General features: G+C 52.2%; 3 protein-coding genes across 6 annotated transcripts in view; all 3 read left to right on the top strand.

The window, feature by feature from the left end:
- Positions 1 to 107: 107 nt before the first annotated feature.
- Positions 108 to 11,157, top strand: WRAP53 (WD repeat containing antisense to TP53). 3 transcript variants are annotated; one of them, XM_017671760.3, is made up of 11 exons: positions 108 to 1,034; positions 1,169 to 1,570; positions 1,720 to 1,818; positions 2,088 to 2,199; positions 8,846 to 8,934; positions 9,145 to 9,235; positions 9,342 to 9,474; positions 10,031 to 10,239; positions 10,434 to 10,537; positions 10,627 to 10,761; positions 10,876 to 11,156. In XM_017671760.3, exons 2-11 carry the CDS (start codon positions 1,170 to 1,172, stop codon positions 11,120 to 11,122), a joined length of 1,620 nt encoding a protein of 539 aa, XP_017527249.2. In that variant the 5' UTR covers positions 108 to 1,034; position 1,169; the 3' UTR covers positions 11,123 to 11,156. The 3 variants fall into 3 exon arrangements, with proteins under 3 accessions (XP_017527249.2, XP_017527251.3, XP_073090989.1); XM_017671762.3 differs by lacking the exons at positions 108 to 1,034; positions 1,720 to 1,818 and having other exon boundaries at positions 10,876 to 11,157; XM_073234888.1 differs by lacking the exons at positions 108 to 1,034; positions 1,720 to 1,818; positions 2,088 to 2,199; positions 8,846 to 8,934 and having other exon boundaries at positions 10,876 to 11,157.
- Positions 11,158 to 11,247: 90 nt separating this feature from the next.
- EFNB3 (ephrin B3) lies at positions 11,248 to 18,944 on the top strand. The gene is made up of 5 exons (XM_037026737.2): positions 11,248 to 13,334; positions 15,556 to 15,848; positions 16,028 to 16,120; positions 16,235 to 16,339; positions 16,755 to 18,944. Exons 1-5 carry the CDS (start codon positions 13,213 to 13,215, stop codon positions 17,165 to 17,167), a joined length of 1,026 nt encoding a protein of 341 aa, XP_036882632.1. The 5' UTR covers positions 11,248 to 13,212; the 3' UTR covers positions 17,168 to 18,944.
- Positions 18,945 to 24,630: 5,686 nt separating this feature from the next.
- The window catches only part of DNAH2 (dynein axonemal heavy chain 2), a 96,547-nt gene continuing 95,260 nt past the window's right edge, over positions 24,631 to 25,917 (top strand). For both annotated transcript variants that reach the window (XM_017671777.3, XM_073234886.1), the window contains exon 1: positions 24,631 to 24,765. The gene's annotated coding sequence lies outside the window, so the exon portion shown is untranslated. The remainder of the gene's footprint in view (positions 24,766 to 25,917) is intronic.

The raw sequence follows: 25,917 nt of genomic DNA, 5'->3' as shown, positions 1-25,917 counted from the left end.
CTGCGAGGCTCCTGGCACAAAGCTGGCCAGTCGCCATGACAAGTAAGGGCAAGCAATTTGCAAGCTGAGTCGATGGGAGTGGGGAGTGGGAGGGGAGGCCTCCGAGAGAGACAGGCTTCTAGCAGTATTGGTGCTGTAGCTACTTGATATTTTGGGGTGGGGAGGTTTGGCAAACCAGAGCATGAGGGCAGAATTGGGGGACACTGTTTTGGAAGAGTTCTACCTCTGTATCAAATATGAAGGAAGAAAGCAAGCCTTTGTTTGCACTTGCCATTCCCTCTTCTGGAACACTCTTCTCCCAGGTAGCTGGATAGCTTTTTTCTTTATCAGCTAAAACGTCATCATTTAGGAAGGCATTCCTAAATATCGCAATCTAAAGTATTCCCCCATTATCTATAACTCACTTTTCTCAAAAGATTTAATTCCGCTTTCTCAAAAGATTTGTTCCTTGCTTTCAGTACATAGCCCTAGGAATACAGAAACCAGGACTACTATCTTAGTAGATGATGTTGCATTTTCCAGTGCCTGGTACAGTACTGGGTGTCAAGTCAGAGCTCAATAATAAACAATTATTGAATGAATGAAAAGAGATGGAGGTCGGAGGAATTTAGCAAAGGAGCTGCATAAGAGGTTCAAAATCTTTAAACGCAAATATAACGCTTAGCACCCTCTGCAGGTGAGGGTTGGAGAGTGGGTGCTTTAAGAATAACCGCGGGGGAGCTCAGGCAAATCTCGCTCAGGCAGAAGCTTTTAGACTGTAATTCCCAGCAGCCACCAGGAGCCTCATGGCTTGATAGGAAAGGTAAACCCTGACTTGTACGTCCCTGTCCCGCCCCTCCAGCGGGTCGCCCGCGAAATCTAATCCGGTATGCGGAGGTCCAATGAAGAAGTGGGTCCAAGTCCCGCGAGAGCACGTGGCTCACAGCGACTACTGGGCTAAAGAACGCGCTGCGTTCAGCATTGGTATTTATTACCTTGTCGATCTCGCCTGCCGGGGTTTTCTGCCCCCTCCCGGAGGAAGAAGGGAGGCGCAGGTGGGTCTCCCCACTTTTGCGGTCCGATCCATAAGAACTTTGAAGCAGTCGGCCGCTCCGCAGGCAGGCCGCTGGTGGCCAGCGGGAAGAGGGTTGCCTGGCTAAGGCCAATGTGTGCCGCGCTTCCTCTGCAGTATGGAGACGCCGGAGGAGCCGCTTTTAGCTCCAGACTGCCTTCCTTCCGACGAGACCCCAGCTCCAGCCCGTCTCTCACCTCAGGCTTCCTCTATGGATGAAAACGCGGATCCAGAACTCAGGGCATCGCCACGCGATGGGGATGACCCGCCCCGGATGTCCCCAGATGCCGTGGCTGGCTTACCTGCCCAAGAGCTGGGGGAGGAGGACCGAGCTTCTCACTCCAGCCCTCCGGAAACAAGGCTTGGTACTCCTAGTGAGTTGAGCCCTCGAACCGAGGAGCAAGAACTTTCTGAAAATATGAGCCTTCTTTCAGAAGGACCGAACAAGCCAGAGTTGGAGCCGGGAGAAGCCATGGAAGGTGTATTTGAAGAGCCTGCTCCAGAAGATGAGGGATGCACGTAAGTGGTGATGGCAGTTGACTCAGGAATCTGAAGAGATTGGAAGTGTGAGATGTTTCTTATACGCCAGCTCTCAGCCCCTCTTCTCCAGGCCCATTTCCTTTTTGCTTTGGCGACCTAGGTTTGTTGTCCCCCCATCTTCCTTCCAGCACTTGGAAGTACAGCTTCTCCCAGCTACCTCGGTTTCTCAGTGGTTCCTGGTCAGAGTTCAGCACCCAACCTGAGAACTTCTTGAAAGGCTGTAAGTGGTAAGTTAGGATAATGAGGCAGGGAGAATAACCACATCCGGCATTTTCACCCCAAAACGCCCTAGTTATTCGGGAGAAGGATCCACCAAAGGTGGCAGAAGGCGGAAGAATCCCACTTGGACCTCAGCTTAAATTTCATCTAAGATTGTGTGTCTTCAACTTCCTGCAAAGTCTTGGGGGGCTTACTTGCCCCAGAGGCGGGCTCAGCTCTAGCCCTACACTTGGAAAATATGGTTCTGTCCAGCTTTCTCTTTCCTGCCTACTCCTAGGGCCCCTGATGGTTCCTGCATCTTGACCAATAGTGCTGATAACATCCTGCGGATTTATAACCTGCCCCCAGAGTTGTACAGTGAGGGTGAGCAGCTGGAATATGCAGAAATGGTAAGGGCAGGGCTAACTGTGCCCCTTCGTCAGACACTGCACATTAAGGTCTTCTGTAGAGAGAAAGTACTACCCACATGTTTCCTGATCACAGTCAGGACGTATCTTCACTGTGAGTTTCTATAGGTCGCATTTACTTCCCTGAATCTGAAGTAATTTAAAGAGAGGTTTGTCTCACCTTTAGTTAGGAATATGTGTTTTCCATGAAAGAGTAGTGGATTTCTCATGCCAGTATTTAATTGACTGGCAGATATTCATTGAATGACTACCTTATGTCAGTTACTGTGTTTGGTGCTGGGATAAAGTAGTGAATGAGACAGATGAAGAGCTGGTGTGGGAGACAGACACATAAGCCAATAAATACTAACTTTCATTACAGATTGTAAAAAGTGCTATGAAGGAAATAAGCAGAAGGAGGAGAGACCTAATTAGATGATACCATGTTACATGCAATGGGAGGGGCCTTCTGAAAAGGAGGTGTTTGAGCTGAGACCTGAAGGATGATGAGACAGTACTGTGAAGAGCTGCAGAAAGAGCATTCCAGGAACAGGCAATGATATTACAAAGACGGAGAGCTGGGAAAGGGCTTTGGGTGTTTAAGGAACAGAAAGTAGGCCAGTGTACTTGGGCTGAGGCCAGTGAGGGAAAAGTATGGTGAAGATGTAGAGGTGGCTAGCAGCCACTCATGTTGCATCTTGTGGATAGGGCATTTGGGGTTTATTTGGAAAGCCATGGGAGAATTTTAAAACAGAACAGTAAAATGATGGGTTAAGTTTAGAGAATGGATTATGGATGGGCAAGAGTGAAACTGGGGAGATTCATTAGAATGTGTATATCACAGTCCAGGTGAGAAATGATGGTGACTTGGGGTAGGGTGGTGTCAGGAGAGGTGGAGAGATGTGGATGAATTTGAAGTGTATTTTGTAGAACTCAGAGGTCAATCAGATGTGGAAGTGCAGGGAAAGAGGCAATGAAGGGTGGTGTCCAGGTTTTTTCAGTTGGGTGGATGACAGTACAATTTATTCAGAGGAGGAAACCGAGATATGAAGAGGTATTGGGACAAGTCAAGGGTTTTAGATACATTAATTATGAAATGTAAAGGGAGAAATTGGGACTGGGGATGTACTTTGAGAAGTGGGAGAGCATGTAGATGGTATCTTGGGTCTTGAGAATGGATTCAGAGTCAAGAGAGAGTCTGGATGGAAGAGAAGGCTTCAGCATGTGGAGGTGGGGTGCAGGAGAAATCACAAAAGTGGAGGCAGATAGTCATGTCTAACGCTGTCGAGAGTGCTACAGATTTAGAGAGTGGCCCGAGAAGTACATTAATGACCTTGAGCACTTCACAGGAGTGATGGAGGCACAAGCCCATTAGAGTGTGTGGAAGATGAAAGAGAGATGAATCAGGGAAACTTTTCTTGTAAAAGGGAGCTGAGCAATGGAATGGTGATCAGAGGGAACATGGGGCCAAAAAAGGGTTAACGGGGTTTTTCTGTAGTGTCCGGAATAACCCAGCAGACAGGAGGAATTGATGCCTGCCCCAGGAGAGGGCATGTAACACAGTCTGTAAGTGGCTGGCTGAGGACAGCATCCAGAGCACATGAGAGGACTTAACTTTGACAGGTGCAGAATCATTCTTTGTGGCAGGAGGAAAGGCAGATGCTTTCAGAGGCAGCTGTTTGGTGGTTGGAAGGTTTTGGTGTGTCTGTCTCTTGGCTTCTCAGTGAAGCATAAAGGGAGGTCATCAGGTGAAGGAAGAGGTCTGTGGGGGAGAGAGCAGAAGGTGTGACCGATTGGACCTGGGGAGTTAAAAACCAAAACCACCAAGGAATGTGGTAGTATTGCTACCCTCTTCTGCATCCCTGCAAAATCTGTTGCCGCCCATTTAAAGTAAGACCAGTTAGTATGGCTGTGCATCTTTCCCTAGAAAGTGAAATGACTATGGTTTCTATGTTTGTAAAATGAGGATAATAATAATAATAGTGCCCAATCTCATAGAGTTGCTGTGAGAATTTAAGGAATTAATGTAAAGTGTTTAAAACAGCACCTGGCATGTAATTAGTGTTCAATAAACACCAGCAGTCGTTGTATTAGTTAGTGTAAGCATGGAATGGAGGATAACCAGGTTGGTGGGGATTGCCAGGAGAGAAAGACAAGGGTGTCTTGAGAGTGTCCACAGGAGTATGCGTGTAATGGCTGACTAGCAGTAAAGTGGGTAAGGAAATGGGTTGTAAATGTGTTTTTGATGAAGCTGAAGAGTCATTGTAGAAATAACAGAGCAAAGGAACTGGATGGGTCAGAGATGGTAGAGAATGTGGTGATGACAAGGCCTAGAACTCAAGTATGGGAGTAGGTAGCTGACAGAGTGAAGGCCGTGGCTGTGTGTGCCGAGGAAGCCAAAGAATGGGAGAGGCCAGGGGGTTGGACAGATTCTTTCATTCTTTGAGTTGTTAAATCAGCAAATTTTTTGTCGAGTATGTTCCATGTGCCAGGCCCTGTTTTAGGTGCTAGGGATCAATCAATAAACAGGTTCCTGTCCTCATGAAGCTTATATTCTAGTGTGTGAAACAGGCAATAAAGAAATAAAGTAAAGTTTATATCTGACAAATGCCATGGAGAAAAATAAAACAAGAAGGAGGATGGGGGGAATGAGCTGCAATTTTAAAAAGGATTTAGGGGAAGACATCACTGTTAAGGTCACATTTGAGCAGACACCTGAAAGTCAGAAGGGAGTGAACCAAGCTGATATTTTGGAGAAGAACATCCTGGGCAGAGGTGAAAGTCCTACTGGAAGTGAAAGTCCACCAAGAATGACAGGAGTATCTGTGGGGAGTGTCAGTGAACCAGGACAGAAGGTCTTGATAACTAAGGGACAGCAGGTGGGGAGCTAGTTTGATGGCAAGAACTGCAGAGAAGCTAGGGTTTGGGGAAGTCAGAAGATTTGGAAATGGCAGCGGGGAGCACGGCTGACATTCACCTACCTTCTGTCCCTGAGGTGTGTAGTGGGGAGGGAAGTGCAAGTTAAAGAAAGTCTGAATGGCTTCCTTAAAGAAGAAGGGTGCTCACGTCTGTTGATGGTCCTGAACGCTTACCTAACATGCAGCTCTTGTAAGGTTGGAGGCTGCAGACCTTTGAGTTCTCCGTGCAAGATTCAAGGCGCTCCAGGCCCTGGTTCCTGGAACAGAAACTGGTGTCTCAGGGCCAGGTGGTCGTGGTGCAGCCATCCAGAAAGAGTTTGGAGCAGGGATAGTTAGAAGAGCCTCTGGAAATGTGGGAGGTTGAGAATTTATTGCACATACTTGTTTAAGAGAAATGGATTGTTAAGAAGGGAAAAAGACATCATTACCCACTTCTCTACCAAATTCAGCCCTTTAAATTTTTCTGCATTCTAAATTTTTGTACTTCTAAGCTCTGTACAAGTACTGAAACTTTTTATGTGGTTGTAATTTTATAGTAGATGGTTTGTATACTGCTTTTTTCTTTTTAGCAATCATAATCCTAAATGTTTGTCATGGTGCTTCAGTCTTAACAGTTAGTATGTTTAATGGTGTATGATATTGCACTGAGTCCTTATGACAGATAATTTTCTTACCTTTTCTCCTATTTTGGACATTTGGGTTGTTCCCAGGATTTTTATATCATGAATTATTCAGTGAATATCTCCATGTGTATTGATGGAGATTCTTTTCATAAGTGAAGTTTTATGAGTAAGAAATACCCTAGGTCAGACAGAATCAATATATTCTTAAAATTTTTGTGATTCAGATAGTCAATTTGTTTTCAAAAGTTCTTGTGCCTTTTTTTTTTTTTTTGCTGTTGGTAATGTAAGTGACCCAGTTCTCACTTGTTACTTGTTGGTAATATAAGTATCACAGCCTCACTTGTTAGATATTTTCATTTTTAATGTCTGTAAGTTTAGCATTTGGAAATGGATAAAGTTTATATAGATGAGAAAATTAGGGGAGGACATTTTTGGGTATTGCCGAATACCTGTGTAGTTCTTCCCATCTGAGCTCATCAATTCCTCCCCTTCCTTCCCTCCATTTTCACAGAGCTTGCCCGGACTCCTATTCCTAACTCGCGCTACCCCAGTACTCGCCCTGCCCTGTGGCTCATGCCTGAGGCCTTCACTTCCCTCCAGCCCTCTCCGGGCTCCCCTGTGCGTCCTCTGCCCTGCCTATCTCAGGCTGGGGCGGGGGCAGGGTATCTTCATTCCCAAATGCTATATCTGGATAATTGCTTTTTTTCTTTGTAGAAACTTTTCCTTTGAAGGTTATGCTGATTCTCCCTCACTCACTGAAGTCATCAGCACCTCATAGTCCTCCTGTGCACCCCGACTCCTTCCACCACTGTGGTTACCTTGGGTATCCAAACCAGACACTGGGGTCTCATCCTCCAATCTTCATTTTCCCCAGCCCTCTGCCCTCCAGTATCCAATTAATCACCAAATCCTATCAAATCCACCTAATCATTCTAACCCATCCGCTTCTCTCTACTCCACTACCCTGGCTTTAATTGATGGTCCTGTTATTTTGTGCCTTATATTACTGGAATAGTCTCCTGTCTCCATTTGCTCAGTAAAACATTGACTGCTGATTATACACTACGTGTTGGGGAAGCTGTGGCGGGCAAGACAGACAAAATTCCTTCCTTTTCAGATAGTGATGGTGCAGAATGGGGAGCACTGAGGGCTGCGGGAACATGGCAGGGCCCCTTGCTCAGCTCAGGGGATTGGGGAAGGCTTCCCAGGGTAAGAACAGCTAAGAGACCTGAAGGAGGATTAGGATTCCACCAGGAGGAGGTGGAGGAGGCTCTTCCAGCCTTGGGCCCTTGTATGCCGGAAAGCCTACAGGTTGAGAGTTTGGTGAGTCGGCCCCTTCTGTGAACTGAGAGTCAAAACAGTGGGATGTAAAGTTCTTAAAAGCAGTGAGTACAGACTGATGAGCCATGAGAAGTGGGTAGTGGTAAGGGAAGGCTTAGTCAGGAGATCGGGTTTTATACTGAGGGTTATGTGGAGTCACTGAAATGTTTTAAGCAGGAGAGTGTACACAGCCAACAGCGTACAGGCTCAGCTGAGCCTTGATGTGGCTGCAGTGTGGAGAACGGATGCACAGGCTGGGGTGTGGGGGTACACGGAGACCTGGGACACATGTAGAGTGTTGTAGAAATGCTAGCAAGAGGGCAGTGGCTTTGCTTGGGAACAAAGCGGAGTGGACAGGTTCAAGAGAACCCTAGGAGGGGAATTGGCAAAATTGGGTGTTGGGTTGGTTGGATCACAAGTGGAAAGGGAGTGAAGAGTACTCGCAGTCAGATTTCAGGCCAGGAAATGGTATCTGACGCCCAGAGCGAACAGCAGGTTTAAAGGTGGCAAACGCTGGGTTCATTATGGACAGGTTGAGTTTGAGAGGTGCCTGTGGGATGATCAAGTGGAGTTTCCCACCAGGCAGCCTGGTAAATGGGTTCAGAGTGGAAAGTGGAAACTGAAGTCATGGCTGGATGACATCACCTCAGGGCCAGCAAGCAACTGACAAAGGACTGGTGTTGAGACCGTTTAAAGATTTCCTTCACATCAGTAAGAAAAAGAACAACCTACTAGGAAAATGAGCAAAAATTATGAAAAGGTGCACCTAAATGGCTAATAAACATAGATAAATGTCTACCCACAGTGGTAATGAGGGAAATGCAAATTTATACCATAATGAAATGCCATTTCACAGCTTTAAAATTGAAAAAAATTTAGCAGTCCAGCAGTAATAAGAGGATGCAGAACAACAAGCACTCTTTTATGGGAGTGTGAATTGGGATGAGTGCTTTGGAAAAAACATGACATTATCTAGCAGAGTTGGCGAAGTGCATACCATGGAGCCCAGTAATTTCCCTCTTTAGCAGAAACTGCAGAGAAGTCCTCCCGCATGTGTACCAGAACGGTAAAAGCAACTCTAGCCAAAAAATGGAAAACATCAGTGGCTGTCAGTGGAGAAGGGCAGATGGGTGGAGTCCTGCACAGCAGTGAAGATGCATGGATTAGAGCTAAATATGGCACCGTGGTTAAATCTCACGATCACAAAGGGATGAGTGTAGTGTGACACCATTAATACTAAGTTGAAAGGCATACAAGACATGGTATACATTGTTTTTTTCTCTGTATGGATATATTCCTGAAGAAGTGAATGAGAATGATAAATTCAGGATAGTGTTTACCTCTTAGGGGGGTTTCACTAGGAAGAGGTTTTAAATGTTTTGAATATTTTATTTCTTAAGCTGGGTGGAGGAGTCAGGGTGTTGTTTTTTTTTTTAATAGTTCTTTATATGTTTGAGTTGTTGAATAAACTTTTTAAAGGATCAGATGGCACCTAGTTGGTGCTCAGTAAATATTCATATCATTAGTTGCTTCTTTGTCTCTAGGTTGGGATATTGTTTGTTCCTGAGTGTTTAAAAAGCAAAAGGATAAAGCTCTGTGGCCAAATCTGATACTAAAGTCTGAGCTGACCCTTGAACATTGGGATCAAGATTCTCTTCTTCCTATTAACCTCATCTGCCTTCTGCCTGATTAAATGCCGACAGTCTCCCTCTGGCTTAAAACTGCTAGAGGTGCAAGTCAGCTTCCATTTCCTGCTGGTGATCCAGGCATTCCCACATCTCTGTCCAGGCCCCTGTCCTGCGAATGGTGGAAGGTGATACCATCTATGATTACTGCTGGTATTCTCTGATGTCTTCAACCCAGCCAGATACCTCCTAGTAAGGAATGTCTTTTGCCCCTCCCTATTTCCCCACCTCCCAAATTTCAAGGGGACCCTTTACCGTGAGATAGTTACAGACTGTAAAAGGGCTCTGGAGGAGGAAAGCTTGGTGTATGTACCCTTCAGATGGGAGCTGAGGGGGCTGGTCAGTTGGCTTCCTCCCCTTCCTTTGACAGCACTGGGGCCTCAGTGTCCGTGTCTCTCTCAGTGTGGCCAGCAGCAGCCGGGAGAACCCAATTCACATCTGGGATGCATTCACTGGAGAACTCCGGGCTTCCTTTCGTGCCTACAACCACCTGGTAGGGAACTGCCGCCCAGCGCAAGGGCTCATCCTGGCCTAGCTCTCCTTCCTTGAGGACAGCTGAGGCTTTGCTAGGCCTGTTTTCAGCCCTTTCCTACCCCCAGGATGAGCTGACAGCAGCCCACTCGCTCTGCTTCTCCCCGGATGGTTCCCAGCTCTTCTGTGGCTTTAATCGGACTGTGCGTGTGTTTTCCACGGCCAGGCCTGGTCGTGACTGTGAAGTCCGAGCCACATTTGGTAAGCATCTGTGCCTCCAAGGAGGATGAGAGAAGGGCCCTGCCATGTTCAGAGGGCCACACGTGAGGGGGTGGGAGTCACAGCATCCTTAGTACAGCTCTGGAGGCAGGTCATGCCCAGTAGGCAGAGGAGAAAACAGACTCGGGCTGAAACCTTCCAAGGTTCAGTCTGCTGGGTAAAGAAAGTGCTGATTCTCTAGAACCCGCTCTGTCAGGATGGTCCTTTTAATCTCCAAAATCTTGGTATGTCTAAGATACATATTCATTGGAGATGAAGCTGATTTCATTTTTCTATAAGCCTCAGCTTTCCATCCCTTCAACGAAAAACAGATTTGAAAGGGAAGAAGTAGGTCTTGGGCATTTTAGGTTCTTTGTGGGGGATGGAAGGATATGGGGAGCATCAGAGGTCTTCTTCCTGTCACAAATGGGGTGGGGGAGACATTGAGTCCCAGCACATGGGCTCTAGGACAGGAGACAGAGGTGTACCTCTGATTAGCTTGGTTAATGTCGGGTGTCATTTCCCTCTCCCCCACTTTGTTCCTTCCCTCCCTTTCTAGCAAAAAAGCAGGGCCAGAGTGGCATCATCTCTTGCATAGCCTTCAGCCCAGTCCAGCCCCTCTATGCCTGTGGCTCTTATAGCCGTTCCCTGGGTCTGTATGCCTGGGATGATGGCTCTCCTCTTGCCTTGCTGGGAGGGCACCAAGGAGGTATCACCCATCTCTGCTTTCACCCTGATGGCAACCGCTTCTTCTCAGGAGCCCGCAAGGTAGGGGTCACCCTGAGATTCCAAAGAGGGTGGGCGGTAGGCAGGAGTGGGAATGTAGTCTGTGTTGGGGTGGATAGCTGTGGGAAAAAATCAACTCAAGCTAAAGGAGTGCCCGTAAATGAGGGAAGCAGGGATGTCTTGGGAGGGGCAGGGCCTAGAGGGATGGACTCTAGGTTCCAGTTCTGTGTCTTCAGGATGCTGAGCTTTTGTGCTGGGATCTCCGGCAGCCTGCTCACCCATTGTGGTCTCTGAGTCGCGAGGTGATCACCAATCAGCGTGTCTACTTCGATCTGGACCCGTGAGTGACTGTGGATTCTTCCTGCTCAGGGCCCTGATGCCCCCAGGGTGAAGATGCCAAGCCAGCAAACCTTTCCTCTCTTCCTGCAGGACCGGGCAATTCCTAGTTAGTGGCAGCACTGGTGGAGCTGTCTCTGTGTGGGACACCAGCGGGGCTGGGCGTGAGGAGAAGCCGGAGCCAGTGCTGAGTTTTCTGCCCCAGAAGGACTGCACCAATGGAGTCAGGTCAACAGTTCATTCCACAGATCTTGGGGCTCATGTTGGGGAGGGAGTGAATTGCTGAGGGAGCAGGTATTCTCTCTCAGGGTGCTGACAGACCCTGCCCATCTCTTTCTCCAGCCTGCACCCTAGCTTGCCTCTGCTGGCCACAGCCTCTGGGCAGCGTGTGTTTCCAGAACCCACGGAGAGCGGGGATGAGGCGGAGCAGGAGGTGGAACTTCCTTTGCTCTCTTTGCGCCATGTCCACCTTGAATGTCAGCTTCAGCTCTGGTGGTGTGGGGGGCATCCAGATACCAGTGTCCCTGATGCTCACCAGGGCAAGAAGGGACAGGGAGGGACAGAGGTAGGTGGGGAAGAGTTTATATAAAAAGGTTTTATATACTAAAGTCTTTGTGTCTTTCTGGGGAGGCAGATGATGGAGATGAGGGCCAGAAGGGATACTAGTGGGCTCCCTTGTCCAGCAGCAGTAGGGACTGGCATATTGTTCCTTAAACCAGGGTTCAGAGGTGGGTCTAGGAGGGAGCCAATGGGGCTGCTGAGCTTGGTGTGAAGTCAAGTGAATGGGGTGGGGCTTAATGCCAGTGAGTGGTTGGTTGCTAGGCAACTAGGTAAACTGAAGGTGGGGAACCTTTTTGAAACTCCCTCCCAAGGTGGGGGCTGCACGGGTCAGGGTGAGCATAACTGAGCTGGAGTGGCAGGAGCTGTGTGTCAGACTCTTGGGTGTGACTGTGTGAAACTGTGCAGACAGTGACAAGACATGCTTACACTCAGCACAATTTACCATCATCCAGCAGCAGAGGGACCACTAAGATGGGGGGGAAGGGGCAGAAGCATCCACCTCCCCTCCCCAGACTACCCCAGGAGACAGGTAACTGAGCAGCCAGAGTCAAGGACGCACATGAAAGAGTAAAGGTGCTGAAAAACAGACGTCCCATCCTGTATTCCCGTTAGATGGAGGGCGAGGGCGAGAGTCCACTGAGCAGCAGCGTCTCTGGTTTCCTTGCTTCTGCATTTATCTGCTCTGTCTTTGGAGGTTGGGGGTATGTAGTTTGAAGCAGTGGCGCCCCCGGCATACACACTGAGAAGGGGGGCTCTGAAAAGGTACTTCTGCAGGGGATTTGATTTTGGACCTCTCAATCAAAGGGAAGGAACGGGGGAGGCCTGAGACGGATTGAGAGGGGAGAGGAATGTCACCTCTGCCCAGAGGTGCTGAAAGCGAGGGTTCTACACCCAAAAAGGCAAAACCCTCTTCCCTTCCCCCAGGATAATTGGAAACAGCCCTTCCGGCTGAATACGGGTTTGGGGTTGTAGGTACTCCCTTTCTTCTCCCAGCCCCATTTCTTCCACAGCCATCCAGAAGGGCCCAAGTTTACCCCCTAATTTCTTGCCCTCTACCCAACACCCCGATAACAGTAAAGGATCCTGGATCCTGTCACAAAAAAGGCCCCAGGAGTGGGAGTTGGGCAACGTGGGTTTGGTGTCCGGCTTTACTCCCTGTATGACCTTGGGGTCGGTCACAGGGCCTCCCGGAGCCTCAGTTTCCTCGTCATTACAATGGGAATCCTTTAGCCCCGCCCCACCCACTTCACACAGGTAGTGGAGACCATTAATTCGGCCCACTTTGTAAAGTGCGAAGCCTTCAAGGTTATACTCTGTCCAGACCTCCCCAGGCCGCGGTGGTGCCCTGGAACGGGAGCGGCGGCTCCGGGAGCGAAAGGGGCTGGGTGCCTCGGCGGGGAGGGCGAGAGCTTCTGGATTTGAGAGGAAGGTTCCAGCCGCTCAGGTGGTCCGAGGGCTGGAGGGCAGCCAGCGAGAAACTAACCCAGAGACGGACAGTCGCAGAGACAAAGGGGGCGTGAGAGACAGCGCCCGGGAGTGAGGCGGGGCTGCGGGGCCGGGCGGCTCCGGGGGCGGGAGGTGCGCGAGGTGAGGGAAGTGTGGGGGGCGTGGGCTGCGGGATCCTGCGCCCGCTCCGTCTTGAGCTCCAGCTCCGGTTTTTCCCTCCGCCATCCTCTCCCCCTCCTCTCCTCTATTTTAACTCCCCCCTCCTGGGCTCGGGACTGGTTTCCTCCCTTAGCCCGCTGCCCTCAATCCCGGCGAGGCTGGGGCTCCGGCTCGGTGCCCCCTTCCTCGCTCCCTCGCCCGGTGCCCCATGTCACCCCCGCCCCGGCCCCCGGCTCCCCGAGTCCCCCACTTAGGCCCGCTTACAAATCCCGGGGTGCTGGAGCGTGGGCCGGGGGTGCAGGGCGCCTGCAGATCGCCCTTGGAAGGGTGTTGTGGGCTGAGCGTTCTGTAGCAGGGGCGCCAGCAGAGCAGGAAGCGGGTCCGTGAGGGAGCGGGGGGCACCAGCCACCCGGGTGGTCGGAGCAGGATAGCTAGGGCAGCGAAGGCAGTCACCCCAGGGGGTGAGCGACTTTGGGGCAGTTGGTGCCCCGCCCCCCAGGCCTTGGCGGGGTCATGGGGGCCCCCCATTCTGGGCCGGGGGGCGTGCAAGTCGGGGTCCTGCTGCTGCTCGGTTTCCTGGGGCTGGTGTCCGGGCTCAGCCTGGAGCCTGTCTACTGGAATTCAGCGAATAAAAGGTGAGTGGATAGGGGTTGGGGCGAACCCCCTCCCGGCAGGGACTGTGGAAGCTCTGGGGACTTCGGGGGCTGGGTTGTCTGAGTTGAGAGGAGGCTGGAGGAGCGGGCTGGTGCTCTGATGTAAGCTGATGGGTAACCAGACAGAGGTGATCTTGGGAGCCAGACTCCTAGGTAGCACACCGAGCTGAATGGGCTTGGTGATAGCCATGTGTCAGAAGTTGGAAGACCTCAAACGGGCAAGGATTGGAAAGTTCTTGGGTAGCTGCTGGGAGAGCAGTGGAGTGGTTATTTGGGTTTGTGGGAGACTTGTGTCCTGTCGGGGGCTGGGCTTGGAGGGAGCCTGGTTAATGTCAGCTCTCAGGAGGGCCGCTGAGTAGGTGCTGCTGAGGTGCTGAGGGGAAGGCAGGGTGCCTCCTCCCAGAAGGGACTTAGTGCAGGAGACGGGAGGGAAAGGGGCTTAGTTTGGGGCCTCTGGGGCCAAGTCTCCCAAGGCTTCTTGACTCTTTTCACACAGTTTGTCTCCAAACTCCTGCCCACAGCCAGAGGGTCAGTGAGCCCTTGCAGGAAAAAGTTCCCAACCAGAAGGTATTTCTGCCTTAGCGGCTTGGGGGCTTCTTTTTAGAAGAATTCTGGAGCCCTCTAAAGCCTCCTCTCTCTCTTGTATGTGGAGTCCTGAGAACTCCATTGGCCCCTCCCCCATCTTTGCTGCAAACTCTTCCATCAGACCCTCTGTTCCCTGGCATGCTTGCTTTGCTCTGAAAAAAAAAAAAGAAAAAAAAAGGCCAGGGGTCAGATGAAAATTCAAGCCACAGAGGGTAGGACAGAATCCTTGGAAGGTCATCTGGGTCCCTTGCCTCCATGCAGATACAACTCCCCATTGGCACAAGAGTTCTGTGTTTTGAAAAATTCCTACTTCCCTGGGAGGCTGTGTGAGGCCACGGGGCAGGGGGTGGGCTTTGGAGGTCATCAAATTTGAGTCTTATTCCTAGCTCTGCTGTTTTCAGCTCTGTGGCCTTGGTCATGTCACTTAACCTTTCTGAGTTTGTATCCTCAGAATACAGCTTTTATGAAAATTAGAGGTAAGGTGTTTGAGCATGTAAGATTATTAAAGGAGAACTAGGATCATTGTCCTTCCTTTCTTTACCTGACATCCTCCCTCACATCTCCCTGTCCTGGCCTCCCTCTCTGCCTCTCTTTGGGTATAATTTCAAATGTCTTTTCTCTACTCAGTCTCCTGAGTACCTGCCAGTCTACCCGCCAGCTCCCAGCTGCAGTTTGAATATCAGGTGCAACTTGATGTTAAGTTAGGCTTATTCTGATAGGGTTGAGAGAAGGGAGTCAGGGTGTTATGGGGCTCTTTGGAATGGGTGGGAGGGAACAGGTCATTTGGGAGTCTGGGAAGATAATGAGCAGTAGTCCCCTGGGACCCAGTTCTGAGACCCTGTCTGTCATTAATGCACAGAGAGGGGCTGCAGTCCTTGACAAACAGTGGCTGTGCTCAACCAGTGGATGCTGGGCTGGGGGAGATGTGGGTTTATGTTAGCTGTGGTTAAAAAAGTCAACTCCTTCTATTACAAAGCAATAGAGCACTTTTCTAGGAAGTCTGAGACTTAGGGTAGGAAGGTTACTGAGCCGGGAAATGTCTGAGCAGCTGGACCCCAGACCCTGGTTCCCATTAGCCTCATTTATGGCCATTGCCAGGCCAGGCATTTAACTCCTGTCACATTGCCTGGCTTACTTGCAGCATTGGTCTGGATTACCCTCGACACCCCCTTCCACACCCGACCCCTTTGCCCTGAAATTCCTGAAATTCAGTGGTGGCCTGGAGGAGGGGAGGCTGCCCCCATGGTTGACTGTCATGGAATAGTGAAATCACCTGGGATGGGTGGGCTGTGTGGTTCCAGAGAGGCCAGCTCCTTGGTAACTGGCATCCTGTTGCCATGGCAACAGGGCTGGTGATGGAGCGAGAGATGGCAGTGTGCATGTGGTGAGGGCGGGCTGAAGAGTGCATTTGGGCACACCAAGAGGCAGGAGACCTCTGAGCCTGGCTTCCTGCTGCTTCCGACGTGGGCTAACAGAGCCTTCGTGCCTTCTCTGTCAGAACTGACTTGCCATTCAGACCAAGGCTGTCCTGCATGGATGTGGGGTGAGGGAGACAAAGCTCTGGGGGCCAGACCTCTGATACCTCTCCTCATTGTCCACCTCACCCTCCTTCCCATAGGTTCCAGGCAGAGGGCGGTTACGTGCTCTACCCACAGATTGGGGACCGCCTAGACCTGCTGTGCCCCCGGGCCCGGCCTCCTGGCCCCCACTCTTCTCCTAATTATGAGTTCTACAAGCTGTACCTGGTTGGGGGTGCCCAGGGCCGGCGCTGTGAGGCACCCCCTGCCCCAAACCTCCTTCTCACTTGTGACCGGCCAGACCTGGATCTCCGCTTCACCATCAAGTTTCAGGAGTATAGCCCTAACCTCTGGGGCCATGAGTTCCGCTCACACCATGATTACTACATAATTGGTACTGCTGGGCAGAGGGCAGAGTGGAGTGGGGAGGTGCTCCTAAGATCCAGAGCAGATGAGGGAGGGGACCGTTGGAGCCACGGAGACCCCTTACGGCTTCTGGTGGTGTTGGGGCCGGGGCATGGGGAAGGCTACCCTCTGGAGTGCCAACCTCTCCCTCTGGCTCTTCTCTCCTAGCCACATCAGATGGAACCCGGGAAGGCCTGGAGAGCTTGCAGGGAGGTGTGTGCCTCACCAGAGGCATGAAGGTGCTTCTCCGAGTGGGACAAAGTGAGTGGGGCTGGAACCCCATCCTGGGAGCTGAGGGAGGGTGGGATAGAGGTAGTACCATCTTGGGCAGGGGCTTCTGGCTCAGCTCCTCTCTTGGGTGTTCCCCATCTCCAGGTCCCCGAGGAGGGGCTGCCCCCCGAAAGCCTGTGTCTGAAGTGCCCATGGAGAGAGACCGAGGGGCAGCCCGCAGCCTGGACCCTGGGAAGGAGAACATGCCAGGTAGGAACCAGGGCCAGCCTCCTGCCTTCCCCAGCCTCCTCTGCTCATGGACTCCAGCTGCCCTGCCTTCACCCTTTCCCCCACCTTCAGTTTTGGGGGTGGTGATACAGGAAAGAGGAGAAGAGAGGATGGGAGGGTGGGAGGAGAATGGAAGCCAAATGAGGAGAAGTCTCAATTAGAACTAATTAGCCAAGTCAGTGCTTCAATCAGTGCTGTCGGAAGTGGGGAGGACTGCTTGCCTCGGAGCTGAAGGACTGGACACACCTGGATGCTGAGCAGGGCTAGGGGGAGGGGAGGCAGGGTCCCCAAAGGGCATTGCTGGGGAAGCCCATGGGGACCCCCAAGGTTGGGTGTTCAGATGCCCAGGTGGCTCCTTCAGCCCCTCCCCCTCTTTCCTCCACCCCTTCCCTGCCAGGTGACCCCACCAGCAATGCAACCTCCCGGGGTGCTGAAGGCCCCCTGCCCCCTCCCAGCATGCCCGCAGTGGCCGGGGCAGCGGGGGGGCTGGCGCTGCTCTTGCTGGGCGTGGCAGGGGCTGGGGGTGCCATGTGTTGGCGGAGACGGCGGGCCAAGCCTTCGGAGAGTCGCCACCCTGGTCCTGGCTCCTTTGGGAGGGGAGGAGGGTCTATGGGTCTTGGGGGTGGAGGTGGGATGGGACCTCGGGAGGCTGAGCCTGGGGAGATAGGGATAGCTCTGCGGGGTGGTGGGGCTGCAGACCCCCCCTTTTGTCCCCACTATGAGAAGGTGAGTGGTGACTATGGGCATCCTGTGTACATCGTGCAGGATGGGCCCCCCCAGAGCCCTCCAAACATCTACTACAAGGTATGAGGGCTCCTCCCACCTGACTCTCCTGGATCTAGCCCTTCTTGGGGTGCTCTTCCAGTTTAATTCACGGTTAGAGGGACACCTCTAGCATCTCCTTGGCCCCTTTACCCCTGCCCAGCTCCTTTGCTTCTGGCTGTTGCCCTTTTCTCCACTGTTAGGATTTCTTAAGACGTCCACCGAGCCACCTCCTGCCCTCTGGTTGGCCACGTGTGCCCCCTCTGTCTCTGTGTTCCTGGGTCCAGTCCCTTGGGGAAGAGAGCAGACTCAGCCTCCTCAACTGACCGTGGCCAGGGACCCTTGTCCCTGTCACCCACTAAGAGCCAGGGGTGGGAACAGTCAGTCTTTGGTTGGCACCTCTTTCTGCCTCTCACTGTTGTTCTTCTTTTCTCTCTCTCCTGTTCTTTCTCTGCCTTCTGTCTCTAGGTCTGTTCCTCTTCCCTAGCATCCCCTTCCCTACCTCTCCTTTTGCCCTCTTGGATTCTTATCCTATGCCTCTCCCATCTCCTGGGTGGGGGCCTCAAAGCATTCCTCCCCTCAGCTCCCTCTTCTGACCTCTTACCAACCACTTGCCTCAGTCTGCCAAAAATGGGAGCCTTAGGGGAAGGCTCTGGCACTCCACCCGACTCGGGGCATGGGCAGTAGGGTCTCCTCCTCTGCCCCGCCCAGGCCTTTACATACTTACTTCAGCCATTTTGGGTGGTTGGGTCACGACAGCTACCACGAGAAGAAGTGTCCTGTTTGACCAGTGGCCAATGGCAAGATATGAACCAGTCGGGACACATGTGGATTTGGTCTGATGCTGAATAGGCCACTTGGGACAGGAAGTGACTTGCTCCAGACAAGAAGTGACCAGGCCTGGACAGAAGTGGCTTGGGAAGTGGCAGAAGCAGTGCAGCAGGAACTGGAAGTGCCTTCATCCAGGACAGGAAGTAGCACTTCTGAAATAGGAAGTGGTCTGGCTGGAACTCAAAGTGGCTTAGTCTCGGGGTGGGGAGAGGTGGGTGGTTCTTACAATGTAGAGAAGGGGGAGCAGGATGAACTTCCTGTTTCAGGAGGAAGCTGGAACTTACTTGACTGTAAGAAGAGAGGGTGGGCTGAGGAGGGTTTTCCCAGTATTCAGTGGCCCTTCCCAGGATCTCCCTGCCCTTGTTCTCTGTGCTGCTTGTAGGACAGCTAAGTTGACTGCCATCTGCTGTGGCAGGCCCAATGTGTCTTGTTCTTCCCTTTCCATACCCCAGTATAATCTCTGTTAATCAACAGCGCTACCCCAGAAACCCACATGTTGTCCCAGTAACCTAGTTGGCTGTCTTGTTCATCACCTCCTCCACTTCCTACTCCCTCAAACTCAACACAGCTCCCTTCTTAGTGACCAGAATGGTGGCTTACTGACTGGTCTACTGATGTGGTACTCAGCAAGTGCCACTGTTGCCACAGTGACCAGCTTATACCCCTTCCTGCCCTCTAGTGCACAATTGGGTATTGCCTCAGTTTCCTCCCAGCTCATTTTATTAGATCAGAACTGCCCTTGGGCAAAATGTCAGCCACCTCAGTCACCAGCCAAGACGGTTGCTTTGTTCACCAGAGGTCAAGTCACCTCTCTGGTGCTGTAGTTCCCAGCTCCTTCCTGATTTTTCTAATTGCTCCTTCCAGGGAACAGGAAGTTGATATTGCCATGGGGGAGGTGGCGGGGTATGGCCGTCACCTCAATAGTTTTACTGTAAAAGGGAAATTTGGACAACAAAAACCAAAAAAAAAAAGAATAAAAAACTTCAAAAGTTGACGTGGAGGCTGGAGAATGACTGGATTTGAATTGGGACAGAGAACTGGTGCTTAGAAGGGCTTTCAGGCTGAGGGTTGGATTGCAGGAAACCAAGAGAAAGGGTACAGGGAGAGTTGGGTTGGAGTGACTGGTGGGCAGAGCATGGGGTAGGGAAAGTGTGCTGGGTGTGAGAGCTGGGTTGGGCAGCCCCGGTTAGGAGAGGGAGAGGAGCCCAGGCAGGAGCGGGAGTTGGCAGTACATCCAGTGGGGATGCATGTGAGTATATGTTCACACGCAGGGAAAGCCTGTGTCTTGCTGAAGCACCAGAGACAAGACAAGTTGCAGTCAGAAACAAAGTGGAAAAACACGTTCATGTGTTCAAGTCTATCCCCTACCACCCCTGCCCAAGCCACCTCTGGCTGGGGGACTTTTGCTGTTGGGGACTTGTGTGGGGAGAAGGGGTGTGGCTATCCTGAAGACTCAGAGACCCAAGCATCAAACTGCCTGCCCCCTGGCTCCCTGTGTAACCATAATCACCTTCCCTAAAAAGCCCAGGTGCCCAGCCCCCTAGACTCAGCCCCTTTTTCCAACCACAATAGCAGCCATCAGGAGCATTGCCAGAGCCATTCGGTAAGGGTCACAACCCCTGCCCTGCCCACCCCTCCCCTGACTTTATGTTCCCTCCTGCTGTCTCCCATCTGCCTGGAGGTCAAGGGGTCCTCCTGCCCCTCCTCTGTCCAGTGGGGCTCTAGCTCCTCCCCCCTGTCTGAGCAAGATGCCCGGGTCCTGAGAGGTGCTGGCACTGTCAGGGGGGAGTTGAAAACTGGGTTCTCTGGTTTTAGGGAACCAGGTGGTAGGCCGTCTGGAATGTACTCCTGCCTTCTGAGCCCACACTGGAGCTGCTTGAGGTGGGGAGGCTTGAGGGGGGTGGAAGGGCTGGTCCCTGCCCCTTAGTGGGGGTTGGTTGTCATGGCAACATCCCTTTCTCCACACAATGGGAAGCCCCCCTCAGCCTCCCGCGTGGATGGAGCCGACAGCCCCATCGCTGGCTATCAGCCTCAGGGACTTGGCAACCGTCACTATAGCAACCCAGAGCCCAGCAACAGGGCCCAGTGAGAAAGGGAGAGGTCCAAGGCTGGGACAGGGCTGTGTGTGAGGGGGCAAGGGAGCTGCGGGAGACCCCCCACTACCCTTATGGCTAGAGGCACAGGTGGAGAGACAAGAGGGAAGAGAAGTGGGGATAGTCTCCATGGCAAACACCTCACGAAAGCAGCCAAGACATCATAACATGCTGAGAGACAGGAAGACACCTGGGGACAGATGCACAGCTGGGGAGAGGAACAGTGCATTCTGCACAGCTCCCTTGGACACACCCCGTGGAACACTGGCATCTAGTCTCTCTGCTCCCCACCCCAATTAACAACACAGACTACAGCCTCCCACAAGTCTGGTGACTTGGGTATCTCCTGAGATATTTGAAAGCACAGTGGCTTCCACCCAGAACAACACATGCCATCCAATTCTCTTCCTATGTACAAATACTCACACACACTCCGAGGGTAAAATGACAATGAAACAAACAGAAGACATCCATTTATTCATTCATTCCATCCACATCCCTATTAATGGTTTACTTTCTTCCAGGTACTGTTTCAGGCACTGGAAGTACATGGTAAGTAAGACCAAGTTCCTGCTTTCATGAAGTCCACATTTTGGTAGGAAACAACACAGTAAAATGTCTGGTAGTGATAAATGATATAAACAGAGTAACATGATGAAGACAATGCAGAGGAACAGGGAGATGCTTTAGATTAGGAGGTCAGGAAGGTCCCTCTGAAGAGGGGACATTTAATCACATCCTTGAGTAATGTGGAGTTAAGGCATGAACTATGGGGAAGAGTATACCTGACAGAGGGAACAGGAAGTATGAAGCACAGAGGTGTGTTTGGAAACACCAAGAAGGACATCACAACCTCAGATATGTTCCACACGTGTCCTGTTCTCCAGCTCCAGCCTGTCGGGAGCAAGTCACATAGGGTCTAGAATCCACATTTAGGAAGTTGATATAACATTGTTTTCCATTTTTCCCCCTTTTGCTTTTTGGGTGTATATGAGTTGTGTTTTCCTCTACTAAAATTTTAAGTTTTGAAGGGCAAGGATGATGTTCTGAGCTTTTGTGGGGGTGTGGTATGGCTGCTGTTCTGCGCCTAGAGCTGGCGGGCAGAGTGGAAGTAAAGAACCTGAGAGGGCTGGGGACCACAGCAGTCAGAGCTGTCCCCCACAAAACTGCATGGGATTGAGGCTCTCCTGGGGGCTGTGCTGCAGGTAGAGGCTCAGACTTTGCCACCCTCCCAAACAAAAGTAGGATGTAAATTGGATTGAGGGGTGTGTGTGGGGGGTGGGGTGAGGAGCTTATGTTGAGAGTTTTAGAGAAAGGAAAATGGAGCAAAGGGTTGCAGTGGGAATTTCTATTGAGGAATGGTTGACATCATAACTGGAATTTCAGTTAGAATGAAAAATGGAGCTTCCTAAGGGACTCTATGGGGAATTGAGAACATGGGGCACCTTCATCCCCTAGGGAGAGTTTCAAGATCTGTAGGCAAGTTGGGAGAAATGTTGCATGGTGGTTGGAGACAGGGGACTGGCTGGGATGAGCTCAGAGAGTAGGGTTGGGATAGGATAAAGGATGCAGCATAAAAGAGAGTGAAAACTTGGCAGCAGGAGAGATGTTTGAAAGGTAGCAGGGAAGTGGAGCCCTGCAGGGAGTTCGAGGGGACCAGGTCCCAGGCACCCTTGATTGTCAGAGGGGCTTGAAGCATTTGGTGTCCTGTCCTGGTTCTCCCTCTTCCCTCAGTTGTCTTCAGAAACTCAGGCATCAGCTCCCTCCAACCCTAGTGGCTGGTGGTGGTAGCGGTGGGGAGATTGAGCAGCCTCAGGGGGCAGCAGCTGGCGAGTGGGGAGGAATCTGTGTGCTCAGCAAACAGCAGCCTCAGTGCCAGTTGCTGCCGCCTCCCTCATCAATCAGCCCCAGCCAAATGTTCTTGCATTCCCACCACCCCAAGGGGACTGGGGCTGGGCCAGGGTCCCCAGGGGAGTGCGATGAGGATGGGTGGAGGGTCGTGGGGGTGGTGCTTGGCTTCCCATCTCTTGGCCTCTGTTCTCTCCTCTCCTGGAAGCTCTCGGCTCTTCCTGTCATGGACTGACTTTCTCCTGGCCCCAACCATTGTGAGGGCATCAGCTACAAATCACCTGTGGGGGTCTGCTGGGGGAGAAGGGGGGAAGAGGGATGAGTCAGGGCTGAAGAAGAATCTACTCTGGTTCTCACGGGACCAGCCCAGGGTACAGGCAGCAGGGAGGCTGCTGGCACAGAGGCCCGATCCCCCCAGCTGGTCTCTCCATCCCTGACGGATGCTCTGGACAGCAAGCTGAGCTCCCCACCCTCTGAATGTCCTCTCTTCCTACCTTCCCCAAGCCCCCAGGCTTCACTCCTCTGTTGTCACCGAGATCCAGAGGTCTGGCCCCCAGCTCACCCCAAATCTGCTGCTCCCCATTGAGGACTGAGGCCTCTGGACCTTAGCCTCTGGCTCACTCTTCCCCGCCTCAACTCTTGCTCCCCTCAGGGACCCAGGCGTCCTGCCCACTCCCTTTACCATAACAACCATTCTTTTGGAGTTGCTTAAGACTTTAATATCATTTCATTAAGTCAGCTACTTCAGAGGAGGTTGAGGGCACAAAGAGACTGGGGTGGGCAAAAGAAGGCCAAGGTAGGGGGTAAGCAAGGGAAAAGACCCCCTTTCTCCGTGGAGATGGCTCTGAGAAATCAAATATTGACAGTGAGAGAACAGAAGTTATTAAATCTCGGACAGGGGTGTGTGTGGGGAGCTGTGGGAATGGCCAGATGCCTGGGTTCTGAGAGTAATGAAGGGTCTGGGGTAGGGGAGGGGAAAGCCTGAGGCTGGGAGGGTGCAGCAAGACTAAGGGTCTTGTGGGTACAGCACTTCTGCCCCTGTCTTTTGGGAGGTACTGAGTATTGCTACCATGGCTGTTTCTCAGCTGTCCCCTAGAGCCCTTGGGGACAAGACCCCCATCACAGCTGTGGTTGTCCCCCCTCATCCCTTCCCCCTACCTCCACCTCTGTTGATGAGCTTCAGCAGCGTTTAATCGGATTGAGCAGTAATTAGCAAAGCGCGATGTTTGATTACCTATTTAGCATAATGTAGGGGGCTGGGATCCCTAGGCACAGCCAAGGTTGGTGGTGGTGGGGTGGGGTGAGTCAGAAAAGAAATGGGGTCTATAACATTCCTTTCCCTGAGGGAGCCATAAGCCCTGCCTGTAAGTCTCCCCACCTCACGCCTCCCTCAAATCTTCACTCCTTTGGGACTTTTCCCTGGGGAACCTGACCAATCATGGCACCTCTCTCTGCCACCTACTGCCTGTTTGGTTAGAGGATCACCCACTTAGCCCTGCTTGCTTAGTGGCTGGTTTTGTGGTGTGGCAGGACTCAGTCCTTCAGTCCTTGCCCTCAGCAACAGGATGGTGGGCTGTGCAGGAGATGACAAATCAGAGCTCAGAAACCCACTTTAAAGATAATGGGGTGCTGGGTGCCAAGGGCAGGGGCTGTCAGTTATGGAAATTAGGAGAGGATAGGTGGGATGGTGAGGCCAAGGTTGGGTCCTGTTGTGGACCTTCAGGAGTATCAGAGACTGACACTTCCCACAGTGCCAGACTGGTATAATGAGACCTGTCAGGTGTGAACACCGACCAGGAAGGGGGAACGAACTGAGGTGGCAGCGTCTCCCCCTCCTCATCCAGCAAATAAAATGTCATCAATTTAGCTCCTCATGGAAATGTAATCAGTGGGCTCGCTGCTGGCTTTGTCTTAATTAGGCACTATTGAGGGAAGCAGGGAGGGTGCCTTCCCATCTCCCTGACTCGGCTTCCTCCCTGTATTTCCCAGGCCCCCTAAAGCTTCTCCTCCCAGCAGGTACCACTTTTGCCTTCTGGGCGCCTCTCCCAGCGGCCCCGGCCGGCAGCGCCCCCTAGCCCTGGTTTAGGTCTGCCCCTTCTCTCACACCCTTCTCTAGCTTTCCCAGTGCTCAGCCTTTGTTCTTATGGGGAGAGCCGAGCCCCTCCCCGGCCCGGTCACCTTCCCTAGGGAGTCCCCGCCTCCCGTCCCCCCCAAAACGAGCGATGCTTTCCAAGCCAATCCTTAGATTCCAAAAATTCCGGTTCCGTTCTTTCCTCCCTTCCCCCGCCCGGTGGTGCCCGGTGAGCCTAGACCCCGGTCCGAACTAAGATGCGGGTACAAGCGGGAGGGCAAGGGTGCTCCAGCCCCGGTTTTTCCCCCGGACCCGGCTGCAGACACGGCTGCCTTGAAATCCTGGAGCGCCTTCAAGAGAGTCAATGAGTTTCGCAGGCGGGACGCCGGGCGCCATCTGCTGGACTCGTCCGGGACGGAGCGCACAGACCCGGGTGCGGGGTCGTGGCTTGGGTTCCCCCTGCCTTTTCAGTGTCCCCTTTGGAGAGTAGCTCATTGTTTCCATCCCCAGCCTGTTAAATGGACCAGAACCCCGCCACCCTCCAGCCTGCCAGATTAAGTGGCTTTTCCTTGCCCCCGAGCTCGCTTGCCCCTGCTCCCCGCGGTGAGGCGAGGGCCAAGCGGGGTTAGGGAGATGGTCTTCACCGCGCCTGCGCCGAGGAGGCCGGGCCGCTGGTGCCCTCCCGGCCCGAGGTTGCCGTGGCGACGCGTGCAGGCGCGGATCCGAGAGGGCCTAGCGGGGCAACTTAGCTGTAGTGCCCCACCCGTCGGCCTAGGGAGGAGAGAGAGGGTCGGTGTTGTGAGGTGTGTGTCGGGGGCGGAGGGGAGGAGGGGAGAAGTGGGACGCTTCGGGGAGAAGGGGCAGTAATGAGGTGGTGGAAGGGACAGTCGTGGAAGAAGGGAGAGCAAAGACAGTTGCAGGGAAGGAAGGAGCAACTGCGCTGGGGAGAGGAAGGGGAAGGGGCAGTTGTGGGGGGAGGGGAGAAGAAAGGGCAATTGGGGTCGAGATAAGAAGCGGGGACAGTTGTGACAGCTGTGTGAGGAAGCTAACGTGAGAGGAAATTTGCCCATTTGTAGTCGGTTTGAGAAGGCGGGTCCCCTACAGTATTTCCTGAGTAAGGGAGTGAGTGCCAGGCTAGTAGAACAGCTCCTTCCGGGGCCTGTGGTGTGAGATCGTGGGGTGAACTCCACGGGAAGGGGGCTCCCAAACTAGTCAGCTGAATGCTCCTGAGGCTCCAGCTGGAGGTAGAGTGCAGCCTGGTGCTACTCGGAGCCTGGGAGGGCTGCCGCAAGTTGCTTTTATTGATGTGTTGGCCTGATAGAGCGTTTTTCTTTGGAGCAAGGTAAAAAATCTTTCAAGTTTGAAACTCATAACCTGTGATCAATGCCTGTGGCAGCCTGTGGGGATGAGGAAGGAAAGCCACAGGTGGCTGTCAGGCTTTAGCTGAATGAAGAGAGAATTCCCAGAGCAGATATTACCCTTGGGATTCGGACCCCCTGACAGAGATGCCCCTTCTTCCTGCCATAGTACTTTGCTGAGAGAGGCACTGCTGTGGCCTTCCTCATCCCTCATTTCTTTTTTCCCCAGATACCATTCAAAATTCAGTGTTGGATGACTTTTGTTCTTCCTTCTTCCAAACTGTTCTCAGGGCATTTGGAGTCAGACGATTCTGGTCTTCATTATTTACTGAGCACATATCGTTACTCAGTCAGCTATACTAAGAGACCTTTTCAGTACCCACAAAGCAGGTTCCTTCCCCTCAGGAATTACAAGCTAAAGAGACTTATAAATTTTTAGTGTGGATAGGAGGATAATTTTTCCATTTCTTCTCCTTGAGGGGGTGGATAAGTGGGGAAGAAAGAAGGTACATAGGAAAATCAAGTTAGTTTGCTTCACTGACTTGACACAGTGAGGAACCTGGGGAGTTGTCCCTTCTCTAGGCCTGCCTTCCCTCA

This window comes from Manis javanica, chromosome 4 (assembly GCF_040802235.1).
Source record: "Manis javanica isolate MJ-LG chromosome 4, MJ_LKY, whole genome shotgun sequence".
NCBI lineage: Eukaryota > Metazoa > Chordata > Mammalia > Pholidota > Manidae > Manis > Manis javanica.
The sequence above is the reverse complement of the archived record's forward strand: the minus strand, read 5'-3'. Positions and strand labels throughout refer to the sequence as shown.

Excerpts from the sequence above, each read along its gene's own strand:
- WRAP53 (XM_017671760.3), top strand. The coding sequence starts at position 1,170 with ATGGAGACGCCGGAGGAGCCGCTTTTAGCTCCAGACTGCCTTCCTTCC. Across the intron at positions 1,819-2,087 it reads TTCTTGAAAGGCTGTAAGTG|GGCCCCTGATGGTTCCTGCA; the intron begins GTAAGTTAGGAT and ends GCCTACTCCTAG. Across the intron at positions 8,935-9,144 it reads ACCCAGCCAGATACCTCCTA|TGTGGCCAGCAGCAGCCGGG; the intron begins GTAAGGAATGTC and ends TGTCTCTCTCAG.
- EFNB3 (XM_037026737.2), top strand. The coding sequence starts at position 13,213 with ATGGGGGCCCCCCATTCTGGGCCGGGGGGCGTGCAAGTCGGGGTCCTG. Across the intron at positions 15,849-16,027 it reads CCATGATTACTACATAATTG|CCACATCAGATGGAACCCGG; the intron begins GTACTGCTGGGC and ends CTTCTCTCCTAG. Across the intron at positions 16,121-16,234 it reads GCTTCTCCGAGTGGGACAAA|GTCCCCGAGGAGGGGCTGCC; the intron begins GTGAGTGGGGCT and ends CCCCATCTCCAG.